Genomic DNA, 20,139 nt, shown 5'->3' with positions numbered 1-20,139 from the left:
GTCCCAAACCCTCCCCAGGAATTCACATCCCTGAGGGGGCGTGAGGGGAGGGGATGGCACCTGGGAGTGGGGACCATTCTTGGGACATCGGGGGGAATTTCCTCACGGAAAGGGCGGCCAGGATTTGGAAGTGGCTGCCCAGGGAGGTCTGGAGTCCCCCGCACCCCTGGAAGTGACAAGGACGTGGCACTGAGGGCTCGGGAACGGGTGGATGATCGGGGAGGGATTCTCCAACCTAAATTCTGTGAGCACAGGGCAGGTAGGAAAACAGGGCCCTGTACGCTACAAAGGGAAAAGATCTGTCCCCTTTTTGAAGGTTTTTGCAATGCGGGGAAGCCAAAAAACAGCAAAACCCACCCCCGCTCCGCCTCAGACACCCGCCGGCCCTCTCCCTTCCCGTCGGGCGGGTGAAGCCATTTCCGGGCGCCATCTTGGCAGCGGGCGCCATCTTTGAGCCGGGCACCGGGACACGGCGGATCGCGGCACGATGGAAAAACACGGCCCTGTTCCCTTTACAGGGAAAAGCTTTGTCCCCTTTCTGAGGCTTTTTGGAGAGCGGGGAAGCCAAAAACCAGCAAAGTTCTCCCCAGTTCCTCTTCAGACCCCTTCTCTTCCTGTCGGGCTGGTGAAGCCACTTCCGGCCACCATCTTGGCTGAGGGCACCATCTTTGAGCCGAGCACCGGGACACGGTAGCGGTGACGACCGATGGCGGCAGGATGGAGAAACACAATCCTGTTTACTTCACAGAGAAAAGCTTTTTCCACTTTTTGAGGCTTTTTGAAGCGCGGGGAAGCAAAACGCAGCAAAATCCACCCCCGTTCCGCCTCTGAGCCCCCTCTCTTCCTGTCGGGCGGGTGAAGCCGCTTCCGGCCGCCATCTTGGCCGCGGGCGCGTTGAGGCTGCGCGCGCGCCGGGCGCCATCTTTGAGCCGGGCACCGGGGACACGGCGGCGGCGGCGGCCCCGGCGGAGCGCGGCGACAGCGACACGGCGGCCCCCGGGGGCTCGGTAAAACTCCCTGACCGACCGTAAATAGAGCGCTTCGGAGCCCCGCGGCGGCTGGTGGGAGATGGGGAGGAACAGGCTGGGGGTGGTGCTGGCCCAACCCCGGCTCCTCCGCAAGGCCGCGCGTCCCCCGCGCTGTCCCCACAGCGGGAGGGGGACGCTGAGGGGCGAATCAGGGGGAAATAAAGCCGGGGTTAGGTGGGAATAAAACCGGGATTATGTGGGAATAAAGCCGGGGTGAGGTGGGTTTGCTCCCCCTGGGCTTTGGGGAGGGGGAGCTGCGTGCCCGGGGTAGGCCCGAGGCCTTTCCTTATTGCTCGTCCCCTCTCCAAATTGGCGATCCCAGCTCAGCTGTTTTCTAAATCTCCTCATTTTCATGTCAAACCTCCTTTTTTTTCCTGTTGTAGCAACGCGTCTGAGGGACATTTCTAACGTAGTCACCTCATTCCCTAAAGGAACTTCAGGAGCTGAGTAACTCTGGATGCAATTCCTCCCGGAGGTTGTTAAAAACAACGCGAATCCTTGAATTTTTGGGGTGTTTTTCTTATTTTTTAAAGGTTAATCCTCCCGGAGGTTTTTAAAACAACGCGATTCTGTGAATATTTAGGGTTTTTTCCTTGTTTTTTTTAAGGTTTCTCTTTCTGACGTCGATTTTTGTTACGGAACCACCAAAAAAGAAAATTTATTGTTGTTGTTTTTGTTGAAGGGATCAGATCCTCCAGGTTATTCCCAGAATTGCACTCAGGGTCGCATTTCCTAAATAAAACCCGGCTTTGTTTGGCTGTAAAAAATAGAAATAAAGAAAAGGGAATTTCCTGGGGAATAAAGGATTTTGGGGTTGAATTTGGGCACAGCTGAAGCAGAGCAGGAGGAGTTTTCCAGGTAAAACTTCCTGGTGATGTCATTTCCCAGCTCTAAAGACATTTTTCCAAGGTGAAATCCAGGGAAAATCGAATTTTTTGGGGGATTTAAGAAAAGATTCCCATGAGGGGGAGGAACTGTCACAGGAAATCGCTGCCAGGCCTTGGGGTTGAGCTCAGAAATACAAAAAATGAAAATAAATTTTAATTATTCTTGTTTTATTCAAGAGTGGATGGAGCAGCTTCCCTTGGTTTGGGGTTGATTCCTGAGGAGGAAAAGCTGGAGGAGAGAGAAAAAATGGATTAAAATGTGGAATTCCTGGAGCTTTTCCTCCTTTGCCACCTGATAAACAGGAGGTGAATCATCAAAAGAATTTAAGGCACAAATGAAGCAGCAGGAGAAGCTTTTCCAGGGAAATCTGGGGCTTTGAAATCCAGGAATTCCTCACAGGGAGGTGCAGGAAAACTTCTTTATTTTCCCTTTAAAAAGAAAAAAAAAATTGTGCTGTTTTTTTGGCTTGGTTTTTGCTGACCCTCAGCTGCTGCATTTTTTATTTGATTTTTTAATAAATAATTGGTTTTAAAAAAATATTTTACTACAAAAAATTCATGAAAATTTTCATGAATTCTGCACAAAAACTGTTTAAAATTTGAATTTATTCAAGACCTGCTGAGTGCACCAGAGTTACTCATTATTATTTTGAATTTTTTTTTTAATTTACCACCTTGACACTGGTTTAAAATTCGACAAAAAAAGATTTTTAATGAACTTTTCATACTAATTAAATCACCTTGATGAAGTTTAGACCTCAGAGGGGTTTTTGGGGGGGAGGTTTGGTTGTTTCTTTTTCTGTTGTTGTTGTTTATTTTTCAAGGTTTTATTCCAATTCTGAACTGAAAAATGGAAAAACATGGAAGGCAAAAAACTGATTTATTTTCTAAAGGAATTCGAGCTGAAGGGATTTCCTTTCCCCTCAGGGTGGTGGGTGTAGGAATGTTGAATTTTTAGGTGTGAAAAAATACCTGAGGAAAGGAAATTCCACCTTCCAGCCTGGGAATTCCTCCTGCTTTGGGTTGGAATTCCTGCTTTTCCCAGCCCTCCCTCCCAGGATTTCAGTGGTGCCTTCAGCAAACCGAAGAATTCAGGCTTGAAATTTGATTTTTAACTCCCAAGAGAATTGGGGAAAACACCTGGGAAAACTTGAACTTGCAGCAGAAGGAGCTCCAGGAGTTTTGAGGAGTAAATTCCCTGGAATATCCATGAGGCAAAATCAGATTTTGAAGCTCCAAAAGTGAATTTAACCCCGTGGAGATGGAAGAAAAGGAGGGAACCCTGCACTTAAATCCTGTTTTATTCCCTTTGTCAAGCAGTCAAAAAACCCCAATCATTAAGATGAAAACCCAACTTTTCCTCTTTTTATTTTAGATTTGGGAAAATTCCTTGGCCAAAAAAACAAAACAAAACAAAAAAAATCCTGGAAAATTCACAAAATTGACTTTGTGTGAGTAAAAGGTTCCAAGTGTTTCTTCTTAAGCTGTAAAGAAAAATTTCACTGAGTTTTTGTCCTCCCCAAAGAGTCAGAAATCCTTTGCACAGAAATATCAGAGGGGTAAAATTGATTTGGATTTGGATTTTAGCTGGTTTGGTTGCAAGGTTGTGTGGAAAGGAACCCTAAAAATCAGATTCTTAGAAGGATATCCAAATTTAAAAGTGTGATTCACATGAAAAAAAAACCGCTGAATAAATCAATTTTAGGGACACCCAACCCCCAATCAGCTGCTGAATGATGGATGAATGATCAGGGAACAGCACAAATGGAAAACTGGGAAATCTGATGGAAAACCCAACAAATTCCTGCCCCAAATTCCCAAAGAATTCCTTGGCTGAGGGATGGGATGGATGAGTTTGTCCCTGTGCTGTCCCCAAATCCCCTCTCACCACCCTCACCTCATCCAAACCCCCCCCAAATAATTTCATTTTCCCCCCAGTGAGAGTTTGATGGGCCAAAAATTCTGATTTTTTTTGCTGCTTTTCTCCTTGTTCTGCTGTCCCTGCCTCCTTTGGGGTGTGTATAAACACATTTCTGGGTTTATACACACAAATTTGGGTTGTTTTTTTTTTTTGTTATTGTTGTTGTTGTTGTACAGGTCATAAATATGGGGGAAGGTTTTTGTGTTTTCTTAATAGGTGAAGAAATCTCAGAAGACCCGAAATTGCAACTTACTGAATTAAATAATTTAAAAAAAAATTAAAAAAAAAAAAATTTAGGAATTTCCCCAGCTGTGGAAGATGGAGCCTCATTTTTTGCAGCCACTTTGAATCCTGAGTTCATCTTTAAAAAAAAAAAAAAAAAAAAGGCGCTGGGGCTTTTTTTAAAGATTTTTTTTGTTGGTTTTTTTATGGTTTTTCATTTTTTTTATTGGAAGAGCTAAAATATCCCTGGCTGTCTCCAGTGTGGCAGATTTACAATGGACTCAATTCCTCCATTAGTTGTCAGATTGTTCTGAGAGCACCTCAGAGTTTGGAATTGTTGGCTGAGAGGTTCCCTTGGAATTGTCAGGAGGAAAAACAAAACAAAAAAAAAAGCAAAAAAAAAAAAAAGGCAAAATTCAAAAATTGTTTCTGCCCCTTTGTTATTCATTCACGGACTCCTTCGGCCTACAGGAGAGGGAACTGCATGGCTGGGAAGATCAAAGCCTGTGCTCAACGTGGCCAGGTGGGTGAGCTCCAGATCCACCTGGGATGGGGGGAAAATGCAGTGGGATCAGGGAGAAAGTCAGGGAAAAAAAACCCTGGGACTGAGGGGAAAATCTTCTGGGATTGGGGGAAAAATGCCCTGGGATTGGGGGAAAAAATGCAGTGGGATCGGGAAAAAAATCAGGAAAAAGTCCCCCTGGGATTGTGGGAAAAATCAGGAAAAAATCTCCTGGGATTGGGGAAAAATGCAGTGGGATCAGGGAGAAAATCAGGGAAAAATCCCTCTGGGACTGAGGGGAAAATCTTCTGGGATTGGTGGAAAAATGCCCTGGGATTGGGGGAAAAATCAGGGAAAAAAAAATCCCTGGGACTGGGGGAAAAATTCAGTGGGATCGGGGGAAAAATCAGGAAAAAAATCCCCCTGGGATTGTGGGAAAAATCAGGAAAAAATCTGGAAGTGGGGGAAAAAATCAGGACAAAATCTCCTGGGATTGAGGGGAAAAAAATCCCCTAGGACTGGGAGAAAACCCTCTGGGATTTGGGGAAAATGCCCTGGGATTGAGGGAAAAAATTGTGGGGGAAGTGCCCTGGGATTAGGGAAAAATCAGGAAAAAAATTCTCCTGGGATTGGGGAAAAAATCCTTTGGGATTGGGGGAAAAATGCCCTGGGATTGGGGGAAAAATCAGGGGAAAAAATCCCCCTGGGACTGGGGGAAAATCCCCTGGGATTGGGGAATGGAATCAGGGGAAAATCCCCCTGAGATGGGGAAAAAAAAATCCCCCTGGATGGGGAAAAAATCCCCCTGGGATGGGGGGAAAATGATCTGGGATTGAGTGAAGAAATCAGGGGGAAAATTCCCTGGGATTGGGGAATGGGATGGGGGAAAATCCCCCTGGATTGGGGGAAAAATCAGGGAAAAATCCCCTGGGATTGGGGAAAAAATCTGCTGGGATTGAGGGAAAAAATCCATTGGGACTGGGGGAAAATCCCCCTGGGATCAGGGGAGAAAATCCCCCTTTGGGGAAAAAAAATCCCCTGGGATTGGTATTAATAGTGTAATATGAAATAATACATGATAATAATATAAAACTATTTATTTAATTGATTATTAAAACATTCCTGTATCATTGCTAACTCAAAATTACACCCAGATTTTGGAGTGCCTCTCTTTCGAGTCACCCCCTAAATTTTTTGGGTCACACCCTAATTTTTCTCTACCTGAAGACCCAGACCTGTTATTAAGGTCCCAAATTCCAATTTATGCTGCAGTTTTGGTCAAATCTGACTAAAAATTTGTTTTAAAAAAAATGAAATTTTCAACCAATTCAGCCTCATCTTTATACCCACTGATTTCAACTCATCCAAAACCAAATCAATTAACAGGAAACAACTCTAAAAACCCCAATGTTTTTCTTCTCCAGAGTTACTTTTAAAAAGAAGCTGTCAGATCTAAGCCAGGAGAAGCCTTTGAGAAGCCAATTCCTGCCCAGGCTGGAGGAGGGAGAGCCCTGGGAGGAGCAAACCCTGAGTAGAGAGTGAGGATCATGTCCAGCCAGGGGGATGACTGCTACTTCTACTTCTACTCCACCTGCAACAAGGTGAGGGCAGCTCCCCTGCAACCCCTGCCTGCCTCTCAGCAGGGAGTGGCAGAGGGAGGAAACTAATTAGAATTAATTAATTCTTGATTATTGATTCATTGATCAGCTCCCATTTATGAAATCTGGGGTTTTTTTAAGCTGGCTGATTTCCTTTTCCATCCTGTTTTTTTTTAACCTGTAGAATTCTCCTTCCCAAACCCATTTCTCCTTGGACACTGAGTGGTTTTTCCCCCATTTTTTTGCTCATTTCCTCTGAATTCCAGAGAGATTCCTGTTCCTTCCCCCCATGTTTTGATTTCTCTCCATTCCAGGGTGATTCCTGTTCCTTCCCCCCATGTTTTGATTTCTGTCAATTCCAGAGAGATTCCTGTTCCTTTCGCATTCTTTGATTTCTCTCCATCCCAGGGTGATTCCTGTTCCCATTTTTGGTTTCTCTCCATCCCAGGGTGATTCCTGTTCCCATTTTTTGTTTCTCTCCATCCCAGGGTGATTCCTGTTCCCATTTTTGGTTTCTCTCCATTCCAGGGTGATTCCTGTTCCCATTTTTGATTTCTCTCCATCCCAGGGTGATTCCTGTTCCCATTTTTGATTTCTCTCCATCCCAGGGTGATTCCTGTTCCCATTTTTTGCTGGTTGATTTCTCTCCATCCCAGGGTGATTCCTGTTCCCATTTTTGGTTTCTCTCCATTCCAGGGTGATTCCTGTTCCCATTTTTGGTTTCTCTCCATTCCAGGGTGATTCCTGTTCCCATTTTTGGTTTCTCTCCATCCCAGGGTGATTCCTGTTCCCATTTTTGATTTCTCTCCATCCCAGGGTGATTCCTGTTCCCATTTTTTGCTGATTTCTCTCCATCCCAGGGTGATTCCTGTTCCCATTTTTGATTTCTCTCCATCCCAGGGTGATTCCTGTTCCCATTTTTGGTTTCTCTCCATCCCAGGGTGATTCCTGTTCCCATTTTTGGTTTCTCTCCATCCCAGGGTGATTCCTGTTCCCATTTTTGGTTTCTCTCCATCCCAGGGTGATTCCTGTTCCCATTTTTGGTTTCTCTCCATCCCAGGGTGATTCCTGTTCCCATTTTTTGCTAATTTCTCTCCATTCCAGGGTGATTCCTGTTCCCATTTTTGGTTTCTCTCCATCCCAGGGTGATTCCTGTTCCCATTTTTTGCTGATTTCTCTCCATCCCAGGGTGATTCCTGTTCCTTCCGGCACTGCGAGGCCGCCCTGGGCAGTGAGACCGTCTGCACTCTCTGGCAGGAGGGTCGGTGCTTCAGGAATGTCTGCAGGTTCAGACACATGGAAATCGATGTGAGTGCCCCCCAAAATCCCTCTGCACACCCCAAACATCCCTGCCACGTGGGGAATCAATGTCCTTTCCCAGCAGGGTTTTGTTACCAGGAAGGATTAAAAAAAAAAATCAATTTTTAAGGTGTTTTTCAGCAGGAAATGTTTGTGATAAATGATGATGTTCCCTCAATTGTTGCCAGATCCCACTCTTCAAATGTGGTGGGAAACAAATTCCTGGGAGCTGAAATTCTCCCTAAATTTTTTATCCTGAGCTCTTGGAATTCATAAGAGCTGAAATTCTCCCTAAACTTTTTATCCTGAGCTCTTGGAATTCCTGAGGGCTGAAATTCTCCCTAAATTTTTTATCCTGAGCTCTTGGAATTCCTCAGAGCTGAAATCCTTCCCAAATTTTTATTCTGAGCTCTTGGAATTCCTCAGAGCTGAATTTTCTTCCCAATTTTTTTATCCTGAGCTCTTGGAATGGTCCAGGGTAGGGAGAAAAAAAAAAAAAAAGATGGGAAGGAGTTAAAGCTGTGAAAGATAAATTCAGGTGGATTTCACCAGCAATTGAAATTTGAAAATTAATTTTTTTCTCAGTGAATAATCCCATTATTTTGGATTTTGTATTAATTTAACTCTGTGACAGTGTCCTGCCTTTCCCAGCTGAATGCTAGGAAAAAAAAAAATCCAGCTAAATTCCATTTTCCCACTCTTTCATTTTTACCTTGGATTTGTGGTTTTTCCTACAACTACTTTGAGCTTGGATTTGGTTTTTTTTCCCCCAGAAAAAGCGGAGTGAGATCGCCTGTTACTGGGAGAACCAGCCTGGGGGCTGCCAGAAGCACAACTGTGCATTCCACCACACCAAGGGCAGATACGTGGATGGGCTCTTCCTGCCCCCCAGCAAAAGTGAGTTTGCAACTTCCTTTTCCCTCAAAACATCCAAGAATTCATGCTGAATATCCAGGAATTCATGCTGAATATTCCCTAAAATTACCTGCACAGCCTCTTCCTTCCCCTCAGCAAAAATGAGTTTTCCACCTTCTTTTTTTAACAAAATACCAAATAATTCATGCTGAATATTCCCTAAAATTGTACAGAAAGGATCTTCCTTCCCCCCAGTGAAAGTGAATTTTCAACTTCCTTTTTCCTCCAAATATCCAAGAATTTATGCTGAATATTCCATAAAATTACCTGCACAGCCTCTTCCTTCCCCTCAGCAAAATTGAGTTTTCCACCTCTGTTTTCCCTCAAAATATCCAATAATTCATGGTGAATATTCCTACATGGGTGGGCTCTTCCTTCCCCCCAGCAAAAGTGAATTTGCAACTTCTTTTTCCTCAAAATATCCAAGAATTCATGCTGGATATTCCCTAAAATTACCTGCACAGCCTCTTCCTTCCCCTCAGCAAAAATGACTTTTCCACCTACAGAACTGACTCCAGCAGTGTTCTGTTCTCAAATATTCAACTTTAGGCTCAAAATTTGGAATATTTTTCCTTTCCAGCCACATTTCCTGAAAGGGAGATTTGCAGTCAGAGGAAAGGAGCAAAATTCTCATTTTAAAATTTTTTCCTTGCTCTGTGCTTGGTGATTTTTAATTTTTTTTTCTTGGTGATTTTTGCATTTCAAGGTTCCTTTTCCCTTCCTCTTTAACCCCTTCATGGCTGTGGAATACAGAACTGAATCCAGCAGTGTTCTGTTCTCAAATTTCCACCATTTGGGGTCAAACTTTGGCATTTCTGAGTCACATTTGAGGGTTTTTTCCAACCACACTTCCTGACAAGGAGATTTGCAATCAGGAGCAAAATTCTTATTTTAAAATTTTTACCTTGTTCTGTGATTTTTGGGGTTTTTTTTCTTGGTGATTTTTGCATTTCAAGGTTCCTTTTCCCTTCTCCTTTAACCCCTTCATGGCTGTGGAATACAGAACAGTGTTTTGTCCTCAAATTTACAACATTTGGGGTCAAAGTTTGACATTTCTGAGTCACATTTGAGGATTTTTTTCCAACCACACTTCCTGACAAGGAGATTTGCAGTCAGGGGAAAGGAGCAGAATTCTCATTTTAATTTTTTTTCCTTGTTCTGTGATTTTTGGGGGTTTTTTTTCTTGGTGATTTTGCATTTCAAGGTTCCTTTTCCCTTCCTCTTTAACCCCTTCATGGCTGTGGAATACAGAACTGAATCCAGCAGTGTTCTGTTCTCAAATTTCCACCATTTGGGGTCAAACTTTGGGATATTTTTCTTTTCCAGCCACTCTTCCAAGCCCCCCTGAAGCTGCAGAGGACGAGGTGAAGATGGTGCAGCTGCAGCAGAACAAACTCTCCGTTCAGTCCAACCCCTCCCCCCAGCTCAGGGGGGTGATGAAAGTGGAGAACTCTGAGAATGTCCCCAGTCCCACCCACCCCCCCGTGGTCATCAACGCTGCAGATGATGATGAAGATGATGATGGTGAGAAATCTGGAGTTGATTTCAAATATTTCTGCTTTAAATCGAAATAGAAATCACAAAATTTGGGATTTAAGCTGCAGAAAAGAGTAATAATTTGTTGTTGTTGTTATTGAAATGTTGAACTGTCTAAAAATGAATCCCTCCTCTATAAATATTTTTATTTTGGGTTTGATTTTCCTTTCCAGATCAGCTTTCTGAAGAAGGAGAAGAAACCAAGACCCCAGTCCAGCCCCCACCCACAGAAACCCACAATGGCCTGAGGGTGATTTCCACCAGGAAATCCAATCCCAGTGCAAAGCAAGGTAATCCAAGGGCTGGGATTTGGGAGTTAAAAAAGCAAAATATTCCTAAAATCCAACAGAACCCAGGGATGCTGGATGGAATCCAGGAGTTCATTCCCACCTGAGCAGGGAAAATTCTCCTGGTTTGGTTTTGTGGGACAAAATAGAGTAAAAGGGGAGGTGGGAGGGGTTTAGGGGGAGGTGGGAGGGGTTTAGGGGGAGGTGGGAGGGGCTTAATGGGAGGGTTTAAGGGGAGGTGGGAGGGATTTGAGTGGAGCTGAGGGAGTTTAAAGTGGAGCTGAGGGAGTTTAAAGTGGAGCTGAGGGAGTTTAAAGTGGAGCTGAGGGAGTTTAAAGTGGAGCTGAGGGAGTTTAAAGTGGAGCTGAGGGAGTTTAAAGTGGAGCTGAGGGAGTTTAAAGTGGAGTTTAAGGAGTTTAAAGTTGAGTTTAAGGAGTTTAAAGTGGAGTTTAAAGTGGAGTTTAAGGAGTTTAAAGTGGAGTTTAAGGAGTTTAAAGTGGAGTTTAAGGAGTTTAAAGTGGAGTTTAAGGAGTTTAAAGTGGAGTTAAAGGGAAGTGAGGAGTTTAAAGTGTGAGTTTAATGGATTAAAGCGGAGTTAAAGTGGACTTGAAGGAGTTTAAAGTGTAAAAATGGAATTTAAAGAGTTAAAAGTGGAGCTGAAATGGAGTTAAAAGGGGTTGAAGGTCTGAAACTCCCCTTCAGGCTTGGTGACTCAGACCAGTGTAGGAATCTTTATCCCGTCCATGATGGTGATAGGTCTTAGGTGACTATTAAAGCTGCCAGTTTTCCAAAATCTCACCTGTTCTGGGGCTTTTTAACTCCTGGGGAGCGTTGAGAGATTCATTCCCAATATTCTGGGAAGGATTTCTCTCCATTTCCTCAACTATTCTGTGCTTCCAGATGACAACTTAAATTTTGGAATAAAAACCTTGGAAGAGATCAAACTGAAGAAACTGAAGGAAAAAGCCAAAAAACAAGGTGGTGAGTTAATATCCCTAAAACCCCTCCTTATCCTCCTGCCTTCTGTTCATCCTTGGCTTTAATCCTGATTTTCCTTGGATAATTTACAAGGAATTCAATTTTTTTTTTTTAGAGGGGCTACACTGGCATGTGGCAGCTGGTTTTCCTGCTTGGAATTCCAAGGAAAATTGCTAAATATTCTGATTTTTCCCTGTTTTTCCACACAGAAGGTCCTTCAGGAGTGGCTGTGGATCCTCTCCAAGCCCGGAACATTCCTGTGCCAGAGAAGGAAAATGTCAGGACTGTGCTGAGAACTGTGACCCTCTCCTCCAAGGAAGGTAATCCCAAAATTCCCATCCCACAGCCCCTAAATCCAATCACTGATCATTAAGATAATTATCCTAATAATCCTGAGGTGGTTAATTAGGAGAATTGTTTTAATAATTCTGAAATGCACTGCTGCCTTTCCTGATTGGAATTTTAAAGTCGTGGTTGTGTTGGAAAAAATTGGGAATTTTTGTAGGTGCTGACTTTGGTTGGGATTAAAGTTCCAATTCTCCTTCCAGTCCTTTAATTCCTGAGCTTTGGCAGCCACAAAATTGCTTTTTTTGGGGGGATAAAGGAATTTTTTGGTGCACTGAAAAGATGATTCCTTGTTTTAGGAGACGACCCTGTGATCCAGCTGAATCTTCCTGACAGACTGGGGAAGAGGAAAACCCTCATGGGTGAGAGCTTTTTGTGAAACATTTCCATCAAAACCAGCAAATTCTCTTAGCAACTAAAACCCAAAACCATTCCAAATTCATCTGGGAGGATCCAGGCTCCAGCAGAGGAACATTCTGAAAGAATTTCTCATTTTGTGTCTTTTGAAAGGTGGGAAAACTTTCCTTCCCCTGAGGAGGAACGTTGCTGACAGGCTGGGGAGAAAGGCAGAGCTGCAGGAAAACTCGGAAAAGGCCCCAAAAAGAGGCACAGGTATCAAAACCACCTGGATTTCCCAGCTGGGATTTGTGTCCAGCTCTTCTGCTTGGGATTTTCCCTTTGGGATTTTTCCTTTGGGGATTTTTCCTTTGGGGATTTTCCCTTTGGGATTTTCCCTTTGGGATTTTCTGTCCAACTTTTTCCTTTGGGATTTTCTGTTCCTCCTTTCTTCTGCTTCTTTCTGTACATTGGTTGAGAATTCAAGGGCACTCTGAGTCCCACTGAGGTGCTCTCCTGTCTCATTTCCCACCCCAAATTGGGATTTTTTTGCCACTTTTTACAATTTTTTCTCTCGTTTTTTAGTTCAAGTCCTGAAGTCCCTGAAGGAGAGGCTGGGGCTGCCCTCTGAGCAGAGCAGCACTGAGACAGGTAAAAATTAAATTTAAAATATTCTTCTTTTTTTTTTTTCTTCCCAAGAACTCCCTTGCAGCCCTAAATTGTTAATTTTAATGAATAACTGGCTCTGATTTTCCAAATCCAAGTGGTTTCAAGGAGGGGGAGAATTTTCTAGTTCAGGAAATTGGGATTGTTCAGCCTGAAGAGGAGGAATTTTGGAGTGATCTCGTTGTGGAACCTGCAGGAAAGATGGAGAGGGAATATTCCCAAGGAATGCAGGGACAGGATGAGGGGGGTGGCTGCAGACTGATGGGGTTGGGTGGGATTTTGGGACAGGAATTGCTCCCTGGGAGGGGCTGGGATGGAATTCCCAGAGGAGCTGTGGCTGCTCCATCCCTGGGAGTGTCCCAGGCCAGGTTGGACAGTGGGTAAAGTGAATAAAATGGGTAAAATTAACCAAATTCCACCCTGGGATGGTGGGAGGTGTCCCTGCCCATGGGATTGGACAATCCCTTCCAACCCAGCCCATTCCAGCATTCCCTGGGCTGCTTTGGGTGGGATATTGGGAAAAAATCTTTCCCTGGAATTCCCAGGGAATCCGTGGCTGCCCCTGGATCCCTGGGAGCCCCCAGGGCTGGATGGGGTTTGGAGCACCCTGGGACCTTGGGAAGTGGCATGGGGTGGGACTGGGATGATCCTTAGGATCTTCCAACCCAAACCATTCCAGGATTCCATTAAAAAAATCCCAATTTCAGGATTCCTGATCCATTCCCAGAGAATCCGTGGCTGCCCCATCCCCAGGAGTGCCCAGGCCTGGTTGGAGCACCCTGGGACAGGGGAAAGTGTCCCTGGATGATCCTCAAAGTCCTTCCAACCCTAGGAGCACTGAGAGCCCTCAGTCCCAAATTCCCTCAGTGCTGGGGGGAATTCTGGAGATTTTTCCCCCTCCTTGTTCTCTCTTTCATTCCTGGCTCGGATTTTTCTGCTCTCAGACAAAACTGCCAAGCCCATCGAGGAGATCAGAGTGAAAACCCTGGAGGAAATCCGCCTGGAAAGAGCCAACCAGAGGAGAGGAGAACCCCCAGCCAAAATCCCAGGAGAAGGAAGGAAAACTGAAGATGCAAATTTAGGAGCAAAACCCTCCCCAGCTGCTCGCAGCAAATCCCTGACGGGAGCCCTGGCTGAAAAAAACCACAAAAGGTTGGGAGAGAAGGAAAAACCCGAGGAATTCAGCAGCAGGGCCAAAAGTGAGGCTGATGCCAGGAAACAGAACATTCCTGCTCCAGCTGGGGCAGGCAGGGTGCAGCTGGCAGAGGCTGGAAGAGCCAAAGGAGCCGGAGAAGTTCGGATCAAAACCCTGGAGGAGATCAAGAGGGAGAAGGCGCTGAGGCTGCAGCAGAGCGGGGAGAACGTTCCTGCTGCCCCCGGGCCGGCCGAGGCTGCCCTGAGGGGCAGGAAACTGCTGAGGGTCACCAAGCTCCTGGGTGAGCAGGGATCCCTCCCCTGGGAATCCTCATTGTCCTCTGGGAATCCTTATTGTCCTCTGGGAATCCTGATTGTCCTCGGGAATCCTGATTGTCCTCTGGGAATCCTGATTGTCCTCTGGGAATCCTGATTGTCCTCGGGAATCCTGATTGTCCTCTGGGAATCCTGATTGTCCTCGGGGAATTCTGATTGTCCTCTGGGAATCCTGATTGTCCTCTGGGAATCCTGATTGTCCTCTGGGAATCCTGATTGTCCTCGGGAATTCTGATTGTCCTCTGGGAATCCTGATTGTCCTCTGGGAATCCTTATTGTCCTCTGGGAATCCTGATTGTCCTCGGGGAATCCTGATTGTCCTCTGGGAATCCTGATTGTCCTCTGGGAATCCTGATTGTCCTCTGGAATCCTGATTGTCCTCTGGGAATCCTGATTGTCCTCGGGGAATCCTGATTGTCCTCGGGGATCCTGATTGTCCTCGGGGAATCCTGATTGTCCTCGGGGATTCTGATTGTCCTCTGGGAATCCTGATTGTCCTCGGGAATCCTGATTGTCCTCTGGGAATCCTGATTGTCCTCGGAAATCCTGATTGTCCTCGGGAATCCTGATTGTCCTCGGGAATCCTGATTGTCCTCTGGAATCCTGATTGTCCTCGGGGAATTCTGATTGTCCTCTGGGAATTCTGATTGTCCTCTGGGAATCCTGATTGTCCTCTGGGAATTCTGATTGTCCTCGGGAATCCTGATTGTCCTCTGGGAATCCTGATTGTCCTCGGGAATCCCTGATTGTCCTCTGGGAATCCTGATTGTCCTCTGGGAATCCTGATTGTCCTCTGGAATTCTGATTGTCCTCGGGAATTTTGCTTCCCCGCCCCGGGAGTTGTGATTGTCCTTCGGAGTTCTGCTCCTCCCTGGGGAGTTCTGCTCCTCCTTAGGGAATTGTGCTTCCCTTTTTAACTTGTGCTTCCCCTTAAGAATTCTGTTCCTCTTTGGGGATTGAGCTTCCCTTTGGGAATTCTGATATCCCCCCCTGGGAGTTCTGTTTGTCCTTGGGAATTGTGGTTTCCCTCTGGGAATTGTGCTCCTCCTTGGGAATTCTGAATCTATCCCATTCCCCTTTGGGATATTGCTTGGGAAGGATTTATCAATTTCTGAGCAATAATAATAATAATAATAATAATAATAATAATAATAATAATGATACTCCATGGTGGGACTAAGCAGACAGAAAATCCTGCAGGAATTGCTTCCTGTTTATAAAAATAGGGCAATAACCCCCAAGAAAACAAATAAAACCCGATTTTTGGATGTTTTTCTTGGTTTAAAGCACCTGGAAGAGAAGAAAAAATGATTGTGGAGCTGAACAAACCTTCCCCCAAAAGTGGCTCTGCCCCTGCTGAGGTGAGTCTGAACAAATTTGTAACAAAAATTTCACATTTCTGATCAACCCTTTCCATTTCTGATCAATTCCTCACATTTCCATAGGTTTTTATCCCTAGATTTTTCCCCTAAAAACCCCTCTTGGTGTCTTTTTCCCCTGTCAGAATTCAGGGAATTCTGGAATTCAGGTGAAGAGCCTGGAGGAAATCATGTGGGAGAAACGGCAGCAGAAACAGCGACAGGAGGAGAAACTGCAGCAGGGAGCTGGGGCAGTTCCAGCCCCTGAAAACCAGGAAAAAATCCAGGATAAAAACCAGGAGAAAACACCAGGATCAGGGAGCCCCGAGGCTGCTGTGGGGTCAGCCCAGCTGGGCAGGAGGAGAGGAGGGAAACCCGCCGAGGATGGAGTGGGAACCCCAGAGAAGGAGCCGGGGAAAAAGGGAGCTCAGCTGCCCGAGAGGAGAGGCAGAGGTGGGGCTGGGCTGGGGTTTAGGGGCTGGGCTGGGGTTTAGGGGCTGGGCTGGGGTTTAGGGGCTGGGCTGGGGTTTAGGGGATGGGCTGGGGTTTTAGGGGCTGGGCTGGGTTTAGGGGCTGGGCTGGGGTTTAGGGGCTGGGCTGGGGTTTAGGGGCTGGGCTGGGGTTTAGGGATGGGCTGTGTGGGGTTTATGGGATGGGCTGTGTGGGTTTGGGGTTTAGGGGATGGGCTGTGTTGGGGTTGGGGTTTAGGGGATGGGGTGTGTGTTAGGGTCTGGGGTTTAGGGGAATGGGGTGTGTGGGTTTGGGGGATGGGCTGGGGCTGGGATGGGCTGTGTGGGATTGGGGTTTAGGGGAATGATCTCCATGCGGTTGGGGTTTAGGGGATGGGCTGTGTGGGGTTGGGTTTAGGGGATGGGGTGTTTTGGGGTTTGGGGTTTAGGGGATGGCTGTGTGGGGTTGGGATGGGCTGTGTGGGGTTTGGGGTTTAGGGAATGATCTCCGTGGGTTGGGTTAGGGATGGGGTGTTTTGGGGTTTGGGGTTTAGGGAATGGGGTGTGTTGGGGTTGGGGTTTAGGGGAATGATCTCCATGGGGTTGGGGTATAGGGGATGGGCTGGAGTTGGGATGGGCTGTGTGGGGTTGGGGTTTAGGGGATGGGCTCTGTGGGGCTGGGCTTTAGGGGAATGTTCCATGTGGGGTTGGGTTTTAGGGAGCTCAGCTGCCTGAGAGGAGAGGCAGAGGTGGGCACTTGATAAAGGGCTTTGATAGATAAAGGGATTTGGTTGATAAAGGAAGGGATTTGATAGATAAAGGGATTTAATAAATAAAGGGATTTTATAAAGGGGTTGGTTGATAAAGGAAGGGGTTTGATAGATAAATTTTCTCCTCCTTTCCCTTTTTCTCCCTCGTTTTCCTCCATCCCAGCCAAGTCCAAGGTGTGCCTGAAGCCTCTGGATGCCAAAGCCCCTCCCAAGCAGCCCCTGAAGAGGAAGGGCCCTGAGGGCCACCCCCCTGCTGTGGTGGCAGTGAAACCACTCAGTGCCACCAGTGGGGACACCCAGGAGTCCCCAGCCAAGGTAAGGCCCCAAATTCCCAAAAAAGCCCTGGAAAACTGAAATTTTCTCCAGCTCTCCCAGCCCTTTTCACCCTGAGGCATCTGCAGAATTCCCTGCTGGGATTTGGGAATATTTTGTTCTTTCCAAAGCAAAACTTTCTTAAAAAACCCCAAGTGCCTCATTTCAGGAATGTCCTGCTTCAGGTGAAGCAGGAAAGGGAAAAAATTGGGATATTTTAGATCCTAAACCTTGTCCTGCTCGTTGTTGTCAGGTTGTTCCCCCTTCTCCAGAGGACAGCCTGGACTCCAACCCTCGGAGGGAGAATTCCCAGAGCAGGTAACCCCAGATCCCAAATTCCCTTTTCCCTCCTGACCTCAGGGATGGGCTCTGGGGTGGGCACCAGGGGAAATCCCAGCTTTGAGGGAAATCAGGCCCAAAATCCTACAGAGGAACCCTTAATTGCAATTAATGCCTGTGCAGCAGAGCTGCTTTGGGGTTCCTACAAATGCAGCACGTGGGCACTCCCCAAAACTGATCCTGGACCCCAGAATGATCCTGGACTTGCCAAAACTAACCCAGAACCTCAGAATTGATCCAGGACTTCCTAAAATTGACCCTGAACTGCCAGAATTTATCCTGGACTTTGTAAAACTGGTCCTGGAGTACCCAAAATTGATCCAGGACCCCAAAACTGATCCTGGACTTCCTAAAACCAATTCTGAACTGCCAAAATTAATCCAGGACTTCCCAAAACCAATCCTAAATTGCCAGAATCGATCCAGGACTTCCCAGAATTAATCCCAGACTCCAAAACTGATTCTGGATTTTCCAAAACTGATCCAGGGCCCCAGAAGTGATCCAGAACTTCCCAAAGCTGATCCAGGACTCCCCAAACTGATCAAGGACCCCAAAACCCATCCTAGACTTCCCAAACCACTCCAGGACTCCCCAAACCCCAGTCCCAGCCCCCCCAAACCAATCAAGGACTCCCAAAATCGATCCTGAACTTCCCAAACCCACTCCAGGACTCCCCAGACCCAATCCCAGCCCATCCCAAATCCTCAGACTCCCCTCAGGCCCCCCCAGGCTGACTCTCCCTTCTGCTCTCCCCAGCCCTGAGCTGCAGCCTGGCACCCAGGGGGATTCCCTGGCACAGTCAGAGGTGTCTGGATCTTCCTCTTCATCCACCACCTCCTCCTCCTCCTCCTCCCTGGAGGCTCCCCTGAAGCTGCGGCGCCTGAGCTCGGCCGGCGCCGCCAAGGCCTCGCTCTCGGTGGAGGACGACTTTGAGAAGCTCATCTGGGAAATCTCTGGGGGAAAACTGGAGGCAGAAATCGACCTGGATCCAGGCAAGGATGAGGATGATCTCCTGCTGGAACTCTCGGAGATGATTGACAGCTGAGAAGGGGAGGTTTTGAGAAAAAAAAATTTTAAAAAAGGGGGAAAAAGACGCGACACCAAAAAAGAAAAACCACCCTAAAAAAGCAAAATTTTCTCCTCACCTCCCACAAAAATCCTGTAAATGTTGTTGGATCCGTGGAGGAGATCCTGCCCCAGCTGGAAGCACAGTTGGATTGTTAGGATTAGGCAGAGTCTGCTCTCAGTTATCCCAAAATTCCGGGCTGAGTTTGTCCCCCCACGGGACAGGACAGAGCACTTGGAACGCCCTGAGGGGCCACAGATCCCATCTCCAGAGCTCCCTCCTGCACAGAGAATCCCAAAAATCCCTGGAGTTACTGTGTCAACTCTGGGAGCCACGGATGGACTCGCATTTGGGGGGAATTCAGGGAAAAGAGGCAAAATCTGAGGCAGGATTTTGGACCAAAGCCTGCCAGGGTGAGCCTGGCTCGGGATGATCTGGGGGATTTTTCCTGGGATCCTGCCATGGGGGAAGGCAAAATTCCTCCTGGGATTTGGGGAAAGGAGCATTGCTTCAAGTGCCTCTGGGTTCTGAGGATTTCCCCCTGCAATGAACCTCCCACATCCAGCTGGGATCGTTCTGGGAGGGAATAAAAAAGCACCTGGAATGTTCCCCCTTGGCTGCTTCCCTCTTTTCCAGCCCCTTGGAGATGGGATTGAGAGAAATCCCCGTGGGGTTTTTCTTTTTTTTTCATTTTGTTTTGGGATTGTTTTTTTCCTGTAAATATTTTATTCTTCCATTTTATATTTGTATGATTCTATTTAAGGGATTAAAGGTAGGCTGCTGACTGTGTGGTGTCTGTGGGGTTTTTTTAAGGAATGGCATCAAAGAGCTTGGGAATGCTGAGTCTTAATTGGGAATTAATGAGGCAGAGGAGTGGGGGAGCAGCGTGAGGGGCTGGAAAATCCTGAGGGGGCTGGGAAGGGTCTGAGGGAGCTGGAAGGGTTTGGAGAGAATTGTGAGGGAGCTGGGAAGGGCCTGGAGAATCCTGAGGGAGCTGGGAAGGGTTTGGAGTAATCTGGAAAGGGTTTGGAGAGTCCTGAGGGAACCAGGGAAGGGTTTGGAGAGTCCTGAGGGAACTGGGAAGGGTTTAGAAAAGTCCTGAGGGAGATGGGAAGGGTTTGGAGAAATCTGTAAAGGGTTTGGAGAGTCCTGAGGGAACCAGGGAAGGGTTTGGAGAGAGGTGTGAGGGAGCTGGGAAGGGTCTGGAGAATCCTGAGGGAGCTGGGAAGGGTTTGGAGAGTCCTGAGGGAGCTGGGAAGGGCCTGAGGGAGCTGAGGGAGCTGGGAAAGGTTTGGAAAATCCTGAGGGAGCTGGGAAGGGTTTGGAAGAGCTGAGGGAACCAGGGAAAAGTTTGGATAATCCTGAGGGAGCTGGAAAGGGTCTGAGGGAGCTGGGAAGGGTTTGGAGAAATATGGAAAGGGTTTTGTAAGTCCTGAGGGAACCAGGGAAGGCTTTGGAGAGAGGTGTGAGGGAGCTGGGAAGGGCCTGGAAAATCCTGAGGGAGCTGGGGAGGGTTTGGAGAGTCCTGAGGGAGCTGGGAAGGGTTTGGAGAGTGCTGAGGGAGCTGGGAAGGGGCTGAGCCTGGAGCAAAGGAGGCTGAGGGGGAATTTCTGGCTCTGCACAACTCCCTGCCAGGAGGGGACAGCCGGGGGGGATTTGGGATCTTCTCCCAGGGAACGGGGACAGGAGGAGAGGGAAGGGGCCATGGGAGATGTTTCAGGGATTTTTTTGCTTCCTTCTTGAGGGACAAATGAACAGGAAAGCTCCGCGGCTGTAAGAGCACAAAAATCCCTTTATTTTAGAGCTAGGTGTTTTAGGGCATAGCTCTGAGCCAGGGGCATATTTTTAGTGATTT

At 47.0% G+C, this 20,139-nt stretch overlaps 1 protein-coding gene across 5 annotated transcripts; it reads left to right on the top strand.

The window, feature by feature from the left end:
• The first annotated feature begins 898 nt into the window (after positions 1–898).
• On the top strand, positions 899–19,069 carry ZC3H11A (zinc finger CCCH-type containing 11A). 5 transcript variants are annotated; one of them, XM_050984989.1, is made up of 19 exons: positions 954–1,007; positions 3,291–3,366; positions 4,530–4,581; positions 5,985–6,161; positions 7,347–7,466; positions 8,231–8,354; positions 9,699–9,896; positions 10,082–10,198; positions 11,096–11,176; positions 11,383–11,493; positions 11,818–11,880; positions 12,029–12,130; positions 12,440–12,505; positions 13,465–13,956; positions 15,278–15,351; positions 15,495–15,801; positions 16,731–16,882; positions 17,133–17,197; positions 17,975–19,069. In XM_050984989.1, the coding sequence occupies exons 4-19, from the start codon at positions 6,108–6,110 to the stop codon at positions 18,261–18,263; spliced, it is 2,415 nt and encodes an 804-aa protein (XP_050840946.1). In that variant the 5' UTR covers positions 954–1,007; positions 3,291–3,366; positions 4,530–4,581; positions 5,985–6,107; the 3' UTR covers positions 18,264–19,069. The 5 variants fall into 5 exon arrangements, with proteins under 5 accessions (XP_050840945.1, XP_050840944.1, XP_050840947.1 ...); XM_050984988.1 differs by lacking the exon at positions 3,291–3,366 and having other exon boundaries at positions 899–1,007; XM_050984987.1 differs by having other exon boundaries at positions 906–3,366.
• Positions 19,070–20,139: the final 1,070 nt, after the last annotated feature.

Source organism: Serinus canaria, chromosome 26, assembly GCF_022539315.1.
Source record: "Serinus canaria isolate serCan28SL12 chromosome 26, serCan2020, whole genome shotgun sequence".
NCBI classification, from domain to species: Eukaryota; Metazoa; Chordata; class Aves; order Passeriformes; family Fringillidae; genus Serinus; species Serinus canaria.
This window is presented reverse-complemented; position numbering and strand designations above follow the sequence as displayed.

What these genes read in the sequence shown, in the direction of transcription:
- ZC3H11A (XM_050984988.1), top strand. Translation starts at nt 6,108, where the DNA reads ATGTCCAGCCAGGGGGATGACTGCTACTTCTACTTCTACTCCACCTGC. An exon ending in TGATGATGAAGATGATGATG is followed by an intron (nt 9,897 to 10,081) that starts GTGAGAAATCTG and finishes TTTCCTTTCCAG; the next exon opens with ATCAGCTTTCTGAAGAAGGA. An exon ending in CAATCCCAGTGCAAAGCAAG is followed by an intron (nt 10,199 to 11,095) that starts GTAATCCAAGGG and finishes CTGTGCTTCCAG; the next exon opens with ATGACAACTTAAATTTTGGA.